This window comes from Triticum aestivum, chromosome 1B, assembly GCF_018294505.1.
Source record: "Triticum aestivum cultivar Chinese Spring chromosome 1B, IWGSC CS RefSeq v2.1, whole genome shotgun sequence".
NCBI lineage: Eukaryota > Viridiplantae > Streptophyta > Magnoliopsida > Poales > Poaceae > Triticum > Triticum aestivum.
Window position 1 is genome coordinate 420,780,078 of NC_057795.1, and position 12,009 is coordinate 420,792,086.

Consider the following 12,009-nt stretch of genomic DNA (forward strand, 5'->3'; position numbering starts at 1 on the left):
CGCTCAAAATGGTCTAGCCAGAGCCACAGAGCAGTATTAAAAGACATACGGGTGAGAAAATTTGATGGTTATATATGTGAGTAGCCCCCGAGACTTGAAACAGTTAGAATAATTGATTTAAGGATCATTTGTTATGCAGGATCTTACAGAAAAGAATATCCAACTGTCCCAGGAGCTGGAAGAGTGCAAAGCCCAACTTGAGTCCGCACTAGCTGCGACGAGGGAGACCAAGGAGACCCCCTCTGGTAATATATGCTTCGAAAGGTTAGTATGTTGTGAAGGGCGGCATGTGTGCAAATCTGACAATAACATTGCAGATGGCGCCGGAGTGGATCCGGACAAGCAACAACTCTTGCGCCGGTTAAAGGCCGGCGAGAGCATGCTTACGAGGGTGAGGCAAGAGAAGAATAAGCTCCAGGATGCCAACACCCAGCTGGGCGAGGAACTAAAGGATGTTCGTGCTCAGCTGTCAGACTCCGTGAAGGAGAATCGGCGGCTTCGACGCGACATTTTTAGTAAGTGCTTGAACGAACTTCGAAAAAGAGTTTGGCGAGGAAGTCGATTGACAGAGTTATGTCTGTAGGTATGCTGACAGGTCGGCCTGCCGAGGAAATGCCCAGTTCTACGGGTGACCTTCTTCCCGAGCTCTTACAACTGCACGAACGAGTTCGGCAGGTAATGCAAGGCGTCGTCCAGGCCTTGTGGCCATCCGTCTCCATGCCCGAAGGCCTTGGAGAGCTTGCAGAGAAGCTGAAGGGAGCACATCAGCGCTTCCGATTATGGAAGATATCGGCCTGCCGTCAAGGCGCCAGGGAGGCCTGGACCATGGTGAAGACACGGTACACGAAGGCCGACCCAAACCACATGGCTGAGGTCGGACCTGTGGGGCCTGATGGGAAGGAGATCCCTGTGAGTTTAGTGTACGGCCAGGTAGAGTTGGCCGCCAAATATTCCCAACAGGACTGTAAACTAGATAGCCTGTTGGATGGTATTGAAGAGGAATATACCCAGTCAAATTGACTATGTAATTTAAAATGACATATAAAATGCCTTCTAGCCGGATTGTAGATCGTTTGTCATGGCGGACCTTTTCTCTTCAACCTCGGGACCCGATAGTCCGGAGTGTGTCCGAATACCCTCTCGGTTATGTAAGAACCGGGGCATGCGTGGAGATCAGGCATAGGGGTCATTAGTGCTTGAACAGACAAGTGCCCAACTAGTTATGTTATATTACATGGTTAGTAAGAAACATCTTCCAAGGAGAATAGTTCCGTTAGGGGTTCCTTTCCTTGGGGAGGCATGCCCTAAAGTGCATGTCCGGACTGCGAAAAGAGCAGAAAAGCATCTGCGGGCGGATAGATAAATGAGTGGGAAATCATCTTTAGTTCACCGACCGAATATTCCCTTAAGAACGCTAGCTTTCGACTGCACCCAGTCTGAGGTACTGATAGAGTATTTCCTCATATAATATTTTTAGCCTTCTTGCATCAAATTGTAATCATATTTTCACATTATTTACTCGAAAGATATTCAAATACTCATATTATGTCACATTTACAACACTACTCCATCTTTTGCAGAAAAGGGCGATAAGGCCCAAATCCTTCTATATTGGAGTGTCTAAGAGGTTGCGGTTGCTGCATTTTGCAGAGGGACTCGAGTGTGAAGAAGAATTAACCTACAGGGGCTAGCTGAAGAAGAAGGGGACCAACTTGGGAAGAAAGAAGAAAACAAGGAGGGCTAAACAAGGAGAATGCAGATCTGATCGGGAGGGGTAAAATCCCCAGCCATCTTCTAAGATCCCCTTAGGCCTGGCATCTCTATCTCCCTCACCCTACTTCTCCACCTCCGGCCGCCGCCACGGCCAGGCCGGCGTGGTGGTGCGCCTCCCACCTCATCACCATCTCCATCCACCACTCCCCGAAGCCATCCATCTCCACCGTCCGTGCCAAGCACCACCAGCACCACTCCATCTCCATCGCGCCTTCACCATCACCTCGCGCGCCCTACCAGACGCGGTGGTCTGGTGCCTCGCGCGACCTCTCCCTCCAGCCGGCGTGCCTCTCCCTGCTGTTTCCCCAACTTCTTCTTCCCTTTGCTGCTCCTCCACCTCTCCTCGTCCCCCAAACTGCTTGCTGCTTCTCCTTCTATGAACCCTTGCTGCTGCTGCCGCTTCTTCTTGCGCCCTCCGCTGCTGCTGCTCCTCTTCTTGTGTCCCTGCTGATTCCTCTCCTTCCCCTCACTGCTGCTCCTCCTTCTCTCCAAAACTGCTGCTGCTCCCTCTCCTCACATCCCTGCTGCTGCATCTTCTTTCTTCCTTGAACCCCTACTACAGCTGCTGCCCCCTCTCCCACGAACCTGCTGCTGCTCTTCTCTCCTTGCTGCTCCTAGTTCTTCTCTGAACTAAAATTGCTGCTGCTTCTCTCCTCTCTTACTTCTTGCAAATTTCTGAAAACTGCTAGGTGAACTTTGTGTAATATTCAGATTTGTGCCTTGAGATGCTTATGTAATATTCAGATTTGAAGTGTACTTGCAATCTGCTGTTTGCTCTGTTTAAGTACTTGTATAATATAGTGTATGTGTTTTGAGATCTGACTAGTTGAGGCTTTGTTACTTTGAGAGATACTTGATCTATCATATTTTGGTTTTGTCAATTGGTATTCCGCTAGTATGTGTGTGTGTGTGTGTGTGTGTGTGTGTGTAATTCATCAAAAATATTGTTGTGTGCTGATGATTAATGTCCATTTTACTATTCTTGCGATATATACATATGTGTGTTTGTGATGTGATACATATATACCTGTGATTTTATTTTGTAAGTCAGAGGTGTGATTGTTTTTAATCTCTAGTTCAATGTGCTAGCTATGCACCAGTGACATATTTGACATGTATATGTGATGTGAAACAATTGTATGCTGTCCCTAATCTTGTTCCTTCCTGTGTCTTATACTTGCTAGTTTTATATACATATATGTGTTCTTGTCTTGTTAGTTCCCTTTGTTGAAGTTGTCCCCCTGTAGTTTTTATTTCTCAAGTTCTAGGAAAACACCAAAAAGATAGTAAGTAATATCTGAACCTCCCTTTGCTATTTTGCATTTTCTTTGTGGATTATCTTCGGGAACAATCATTGTTAGCTTAGATTCTTATTTTCTGCATTTATCTCTTAAAATTGTGCTTCCTAGCTTTAGCCGAGCATAGTCGTCGTCGCCTAGTCCCTGTGGAGAACACGACATCCGTAGTTTGGGGCGTAAAAACCCCGCTATACTTTCAATTGATCATTTTGGCGCCGTTGCCGGGGACTAGCGTCGAGCGTTTGTGTGAGGCTTTAGACTAGGTTTAGCTTGTTTCCTTTTTGTGCTTTATATATTTTTGATATATCTCTAGCCACTAACCCCTGTTCTAGTTAGTATCTTTTTGTCTTCTTTTCCTTTTTGCAGGTTGGATTATCCTCTCGGTTATGGCTTACTATTCAGATCATCAGGCTTATGCGAGCAACACTACAAACAGCACGGAAAGTGTTCAAGAACTGATAGGTAAGATTTCCCATCGATTAGATGATTTAGCTCGGCAGCGAGAAGGAGTTTTTGAGGATAGGCCTAGCTCTTATGATCCTTATTCTAGAGGCTATCCTTATGTTGCTCCTACCTACCATATTTGTGGATTTCAGGGCCATTCGCCCGCTGAATGTCAGCGTGGTTACTTGTAACACCCACGATGCGGCTATATCTCCCACGTGTCGAAGCACGACTTAGAGGCATAACCGCATGGTGGTTTTGTCGCAAGAAGGGTCATCTTCACACAATCCCATGTAATGAACAAGAATGGGATAAAGAGAGTTGGCTTACAATCGCCACTTCACACAATACATAAATTAAGATCATACATCATTCAAATACACTCATAGACCGGCTACGGTCAAGTTCAAATGAAAAGAAGACAACCCCAAATGCTAGATCCCCGATCGTCCCGACTGGGCTCCTCTACTGATCATCTGGAAACGATACATAGTAACGACCAAGGGCCTCATCAAATTCCCACTTCAGCTCAGTTGCGCCATCTGCGCCAGTATCCTCGGCACCTGCATCTGTTTTGGTAGAATCTGTGAGCCACAGGGACTCAGCAATCTCACACCCGCGAGATCAAGACTATTTAAGCTCATAGGTAGGTAAGGGGTATTATGGTGGAGCTGCAGCAAGCACTAAGTAAATATGGTGGCTAACATACGCAAGTGAGAGCGAGAAGAGAAGCAACACGTCGGTCGAGAAGCTAGAAGCGATCAAGAAGTGATCCTGGAACTACTTATGTCAAGCATAACACAAACCGTGTTCACTTCCCGGACTCCGCCGAGAAGAGACCATCACGGCTACACACACAGTTGATGCATTTTAATGAAGTCAAGTGTCAAGTTATCTACAACCGGACATTAACAAATTCCCATCTGCCTCATAACCACGGGCACGGCTTTCGAAAGATTATATACCCTGCAGGGGTGTCCCAACTCAGCCCATCACAAGCTCTCACGGTCAATGAAGGAATAGACCTTCTCCCGGGAAGACCCGATCAGTCTCAGAATCTCGGTTCGCAAAACATTTCGACAATGGTAAAACAAGACCAGCAAAACCACCCGATGTGCCGACAAATCCCGATAGGAGCTGCGCATATCTCGTTCTCAGGGCACAACGGATGAGCAAGACGTCGGGTTGGTATAGACCCTGGTTGCCCAGGGGACGCCGGACATCGCTCAGGTTGGACCAACACTCGAAGGAGCACTGGCCCGGGGGGGGGGGGTAAATAAAGATGACCCTTGGGCTCGCGAAAACCCAAGGGAAAAGGGCTTAGGTGGCAAATGGTAAAACCAAGTTTGGGCCTTGATGGAGGAGTTTTATTCAAAGCGAACTGTTAAGTGGGTCCCATAAATCACCCAACCGTGTAAGGAACGCAAAATCAAGGAACATAACATCGGTATGACGGAAACTAGGGCGACAAGAGTGGAACAAGTCACCAGGCATAAGGCCGAGCCTTCCACCCTTTACCAAGTATATAAGGTGCATTAATTTAAACAGGAGATATTGTGATATCCCAAATTATCCATGTTCCGACCAGGAACAAACTTCATCTTCACCTGCAACTAACAATGCTATAAGAGGGGCTGAGCAAAAGCGGTGACATAGCCAAACAACGGTTGCTAGGACAGGTTGGTTAGAGGGTTGACATGGCAACAGGTAGGCATGGTAAACAAAGGCAGGTAGAGCTAACATAGCGATAGAGCGAGTACTAGCAAGCAGAGATAGAAGTGATATCGAAGGTATGATCATCTTGCCTGCAAGGTTCTCAGAGTTGTCGAAGGCTGGATCCTCGTAAGCGTACTCAACAGGTTCCTCGTGCCCGTACTCGTCTCCCGGCTCTACCCAAAGCAAGAACACAAGCAAAGGAACCACAATAAATCACGGTGCAATGCACAAGCAACATGATGCAATACATGTCATGATATGCGAGATGTGATATGCAATGCATATGCGTGCTTCGGAAGGAAAGATGATGAACAAGGCATCAACTTGGCAAACCAAGTATGGCGCTGGAAAGATGAGATGATTTCGGTTGAAATCGATATAAAGATCACCGGAAATGGATGCACGGTTTGCAAATGACAAGCAAGACAAGAATGACACAAAGCTGCGATTAACAGCACGATGCTACTTTGCATGCAACAAGAAACTATGCTACAGCACCCCGACATAAAAACAAAGCTTATGGAGATCATCTACAGGAGATGCTTTACAAAAGAGGAACACTGAGCTACGACTAATTCACATCATAACAGGTCCAAACAAGCATGGAGAAAGTGCAAAATATTATCAGGCTGGACATGGCATAAACAGCATCACGAAGCAATGTTCAGAGCAGGTTATCAACATGCTACAGGAACTTATAATAGCAAAATAAGGCATGGCATGAATCTACTCAAAGCATAGATCAAAAGTCCCTTACTTACCATAAGCCAAAAAGGATCAGAAAATATGATGGCACCCACGTAAACATAGCAAGTTTCGTTAACAGATTTCAGCAAACAAAGCATGGCATTGACATAATTACGAAGGCACCTTCGTGAGCTCGATGCACTCACTACAGATTATTTCATGATAAACTAAGCATACATCCATTAAGAAGACATGTCATAGAAGCTATACATGGCAAGAAACAACATCATAGCATATCCGGATCAACTACAACAACCTCGGCCAAATTGAATAACATGTAAACAATCTGCCAGGAAACATTTTGAAGCAAAAGTAGAGCACGAAAATGACATGCTAGACTACTCCATAATTGCAACCAGGACCATGGATGGATAGAGAAAAACCATGTTTTCAAAACACCCTTACTGAAGTATCTCAAATTATGCATGGATCTCTCTGTAGCAACATGTTTACATAGCAATAAAATTACAGCAGAACAGGAACTAAAATCAGCATTATCACGAAGCCTAGTTTGCATGCTTGTGCTAATCCCCACATTGATCACAAAAATACATGGTAAGCACCTCTGTAAATAAGACATAGCATAGTTCAAAACACACTTAAGGACCGAGTCCATAGGATGCACACATCAATCATGGCAAAAATGACAAAAGAGCTCGTTCTGATAAGAATCTGAAACTAACAATATGAAGCCCTCTTCCAACAGCATTTCGGGAATCGAGATGAGCTCAAATGTAAATAATGCAATGGAATGAAATGATGTACTCTTCGAGGCGAACAATTTGACATATTACACGTACGAAACGGATCTACGGATGCGAAGATGTGATGCAATGAACATGCAACAATTTTAATACAGAAAAATGACTTAGTGGAAAACGGGGGGGGGGGAAGAAGAAGTCAACCGGATCTGGATCTAGCCGGATCGGATCTGGCCGGAGGAGGGAGATGGCCGGAGCTGGTCCCCGGAGCTCGGGGCGCGGCTGGAGTTGGAGGAGGATGCCGGGGCGGAGGCTGGAGCGGCCGGCGTCGCGGGCGAGCGGCGCGGGCGCGCGGGGCCCGGCGACGGCGGCCGCGGAGATCGGCGGCGGAGGGCGCGGGAGGCGGCCGCGGGAGCTCACCGGCTCCGGGACGGCGGCGGCGACGGGCGGAGATCGGCGGCGGGGAGCGCGGGAGGCGGGGCGCCCGTGGGGCGGCGGCGGCGGCGTTCCGGGCCGGAGGGCCCCGCACGGGTCTCGCGGGCCCGCGGGGTCGGCGGCGAACTGGGGACCGGCCCGGGACACGTGGCGGTCAATGAATGGCCACGCGGACAGCGGCGGACGTGTCCGGCACCGGCGGACGATGTCCGGCGCGCGGAGAGGGGATTTCGTCTAGGGTTAGGGGGGAATTGATCCGGGATTCCGGGGGAGGGATCTATATATAGAGGTAGAGGGAGCTAGGAGTGTCCAAATGAGGTGCGGTTTTCGCCCACACGATCGTGATCCGACGACGGAGAGCATGGAAGTGACTTAGATGGGTTATTGGGCTGTTTTGGAGGGGTGTTGGGCTGCAACTCAAAAGAGGCCTTTGCGGATATGCGGTTAACCGTTGGAGTACCAAACGAGCTCCAAATGACCCGAAACTTGACAGGTGGTCTACCGGTGCTATACCAGGGCCACTTGGCAAGGCTCGGTCCATTCCGAGAATGTTCAACACCCGCACACGAAAATAGACAAGAGGGGTGCGCCGGTGCACGTGGGAGTGTCGGATTGCGAAACGAACAACGGGGAAAATGCTCGGATGCATGAGACGAACACGTATGCAAAATGAAATGCACATGATGACATGATATGATATGCATGACATGAATAAAATGCAAAACAAAAGACAAAACCCAACCACGGAGGGAATATCATATCACATAGCCGAAAATGGCAAGAGTTGGAGATACAAAGATGGAAAGTTACATCCGGGGTGTTACATTACTCCCATCCTCCGGATTGTTTTGGCATAAGCTTCGCTCAATAGCATAGCTCATACCAAAACAATTACACACATGGGTGGCCTGAAAACCAGAATATGTCATATAGGAGCAATAACCCTGAGATCTCATCGTTTGCTTCTAGTAATCATATGCAGGGATTTAGGTACAATGAGGAGAGCCACAACTATGCACCACAACAATTCCATTCAGCTCCTACTCATATACCACAGCACCAGGAGATGTGTCCAATGGAGTTAAATGGTCCTCCATTTGGTCAACCAACAACTCCAGCACCTGTTGTGCAATCTCATGTGCAAGTGCCCACACAAGATGAGTTCGATGACATAGACAAGCTCACACTTTTGAGTCTCGAGTTGACTTGGAGTGCCGAGGATGATCCTATTAGGAAGGTTATACTAGAGGAAATAAAGAAGATTAAGAGTGGAAAGGAGCTAGTGGAAGAAGTAAGGAAGATTGAGAAGAACATCAACGCTGGCAGCACTATTTCTTCACAACTTGAGTTGAGTGTGGCTGAGATATCCATGGATACATGTGAGGTTCCAACACCTTCACATTTCGTTGAGCAAGATAGCAAGTGCCTTGAGCAAGAGATACGTCAGATTGTAGAAGATGAACTAGAAGACAAGGAACAAGATGGTCAAGAGCTGCAATTCCCAAGTGATCAAGTTGAAGACTCATCATCTATTACTCCTGAAGAAGTACAAGAAGCTGCTGTAGATGAAGATGAAGAACATGAGATTCATTGGCCTATTATCATACATGAGCATGATGTGTCAGGTTTACTCAATCCTCTTGATGACATGATGCCTTGTGATTTCTTTGCTACTACCTTGCATTACATGATACCATCACTTAAGATTGATTTGAAAAATCATTTACTTGGATATGATGATATATACCCTGTTAGTGGCATTACTCTCATTTGTGATGATCATAGTTACTTTCCTCGTGCTAGTCCTATGCTAAATGAAACATATCATTCCCATGCTAGTCTTGAGCTTAATGATAAATATCATCCTCATGTTAGTGTTGACCTTGCTGATTTCTACCATCCTAAACATGTGCTTTATAGCTATGCTTATGTAATTGGATATTCGATTGATGACTTGGAGGGTATTATCCCTACCACTTGCATTGTCTCTTTGGTTGAGTGCTCTTTCAGGTTGTTGCTTGTGCACGATCCACTACATGCTGACCAGGTTCGAGGTGACATTCCTTGGGATCCTGGTGGAGTCAGAGCATGGCGATGAGGAGAAGCAATGGGGCACACATATGGAAGAGTGAAGCTGGAGCATCCGTGAGGAAGCAAGGGAGAAGAGCTGCAGCTAGTGAGGTGATCGAGCGAGTGCTACATGATCAAAGCCCGGTGAGCTGTTTCATGACCCATTCCTAGTATATCATCCATTGATACATGCTGAAATCAAATGTTATTTGGGTTGCTTAAGCCATGTCTTAAATGTTGCCCCACTGAATTTTACTTGACATATGGTGCTTGATGAGAATATGTGAACTGAGTGTTGAATGCCTGGTAAACTAGTGATCTATACAATGCTTGCTTTGCTGAAAGTAGTGGAAGTTATTAGTTTTGAGTGCTCAAATCCCTAGTATACTAGAAAACTTAATCATTTTCTGCTTTTAACTCGATACACCTAGATCACCACGTTTAGATGCTCAATTTGTGCTAAGTGTGTTCCCATTGAGAGCAATCACCTAACCACTATGGATTAGCATGCTATGTTCCCTGGATCGGTAGCATGTGAACCAGACATGGAGAAGTGATGATTCCTATTTCTGTGCTTATGTGTTGTTCATTTAAGATAAGTAATAATGAATAAATACGTCTGACTACCTACAGTAGCATGTCATGTTCCCGGGATCGGTGGCATGTGAAATCGGGTTAGCTTGGGCAGTAATTAATAAAAAAAATGTAATTGTCGAACCAGGTGTATACCATGTTCTCGGGATCGGTGGTATGTTCCTTTGGGGAGACAAACAAAAAAACTAATAATTGGTCGAGCCAGGTGTATACCATGTTCTCGGGATCGGTGGTATGTTCCTATGGTGAGACTAATAATAATATAATCATTGCTTTATCTCTGTAAATAAGTGATTTGATCACAAGATTTAATTCTAGTTCATTTTGTTCTTGGGATCATGCTCTCTTTAGGAACCTTTGGCACAATCATCATTTGAACTTGTTGATCCACTTTTATCATTGTAAAAGTTTAAAATGATTGAGTCTACTAGTATCCTACTGCTTTGAAGCACTCCTGCCCATTGATTTTCACTAGCAAAGTTCAAAGCATGCTTTGTTTGGAGATCTACTTCACTTGGCATTCTCTAGTCAGCTCACTGTTCACAATCTTGCTCTTGTCATATTTCTTTGCTTTAGGACAAGCAAAGATTTAAGTGTGGGGGTACTTGATAGAGTATTTCCTCATATAATATTTTTAGCCTTCTTGCATCAAATTGTAATCATATTTGCGCATTATTTACTCGAAAGATATTCAAATACTCATATTATGTCACATTTACAACACTACTCCATCTTTTGCAGAAAAGGGCGATAAGGCCCAAATCCTTCTGTATTGGAGTGTCTAAGAGGTTGCGGTTGCTGCATTTTGCAGAGGGACTCGAGTGTGAAGAAGAATTAACCTACAGGGGCTAGCTGAAGAAGAAGGGGACCAACTTGGGAAGAAAGAAGAAAACAAGGAGGGCTAAACAAGGAGAATGCAGATCTGATCGAGAGGGGTAAAATCCTCAACCATCTTCTTCGATCCCCTTAGGCCTGGCATCTCTATCTCCCTCACCCTACTTCTCCACCTCCGTCCGCCGCCACGGCCAGGCCGGCGTGGTGGTGCGCCTCCCACCTCATCACCATCTCCATCCACCACTCCCCGAAGCCATCCATCTCCACCGTCCGCGCCAAGCACCACCAGCACCACTCCATCTCCACCGCGCCTTCACCATCACCTCGCGCGCCCTACCAGACATGGTGGTCTGGTGCCTCGCGCGACCTCTCCCTCCAGCTGACGCACCTCTCCCTGCTGTTTCCCCAACTTCTTCTTCCCTTTGCTGCTCCTCCACCTCTCCTCGTCCCCCAAACTGCTTGCTGCTTCTCCTTCTACGAACCCTTGCTGCTGCTGCCGCTTCTTCTTGCGCCCTCCGCTGCTGCTGCTCTCTTCTCCCACATCTTTGCTGCTGCTCCTCTTCTTGCGTCCCTGCTGATTCCTCTCCTTCCCCTCGCTGCTGCTCCTCCTTCTCTCCAAAACTGCTGCTGCTCCCTCTCCTCACGTCCCTGCTGCTGCATCTTCTTTCTTCCTTGAACCCCTACTACTGCTGCTGCTCCCTCTCACACGAACCTGCTGCTGCTCTTCTCTCCTTGCTGCTCCTAGTTCTTCTCTGACTAAAACTGTTGCTGCTTCTCTCCTCTCTTACTTCTTGCAAATTTCTGAAAACTGCTAGGTGAACCTTGTGTAATATTCAGATTTGTGCCTTGAGATGCTTATGTAATATTCAGATTTGAAGTGTACTTGCAATCTGCTGTTTGCTCTGTTTAAGTACTTGTATAATATAGTGTATGTGTTTTGAGATCTGACTAGTTGAGGCTTTGTTACTTTGAGAGATACTTGATATATCATATTTTGGTTTTGTCAATTGGTATTTTGCTAGAGTGTGTGTGTGTGTGTGTGTGTGTAATTCATCAAAAATATTGTTGTGTGCTGATGATTAATGTCCAGTTTACTGTTCCTGTGATATATACATATGTGTGTTTGTGATGTGATACATATATACCTGTGATTTTATTTTGTAGTGAGACTGCTCTTTGTGAAGTCAGAGGTGTGATTGTTTTTAATCTCTAGTTCAATGTGCTAGCTATGCACCAGTGACATATTTGACATGTATATGTGATGTGAAACAATTGTATGCTGTCCCTAATCTTGTTCCTTCCGCGTGTCTTATACTTGCTAGTTTTATATACATATATGTGTTCTTGTCTTGTTAGTTCCCTTTATTGAAGTTGTCCCCCTGTAGTTTTTATTTCTC

General features: G+C 46.0%; 1 protein-coding gene across 1 annotated transcript; it reads left to right on the forward strand.

Moving 5' to 3' along the window:
- The first annotated feature begins 1,451 nt into the window (after nt 1-1,451).
- LOC123128292 (uncharacterized) lies at nt 1,452-11,713 on the forward strand. Its single transcript, XM_044548263.1, has 2 exons — nt 1,452-3,533; nt 8,084-11,713. Exon 2 carries the CDS (start codon nt 8,091-8,093, stop codon nt 9,210-9,212), a length of 1,122 nt encoding a protein of 373 aa, XP_044404198.1. The 5' UTR covers nt 1,452-3,533; nt 8,084-8,090; the 3' UTR covers nt 9,213-11,713.
- Nucleotides 11,714-12,009: the final 296 nt, after the last annotated feature.

Bases quoted from the DNA above. Each gene is read 5' to 3' on its own strand.
- LOC123128292 (XM_044548263.1), top strand. From the start codon at position 8,091: ATGCAGGGATTTAGGTACAATGAGGAGAGCCACAACTATGCACCACAA.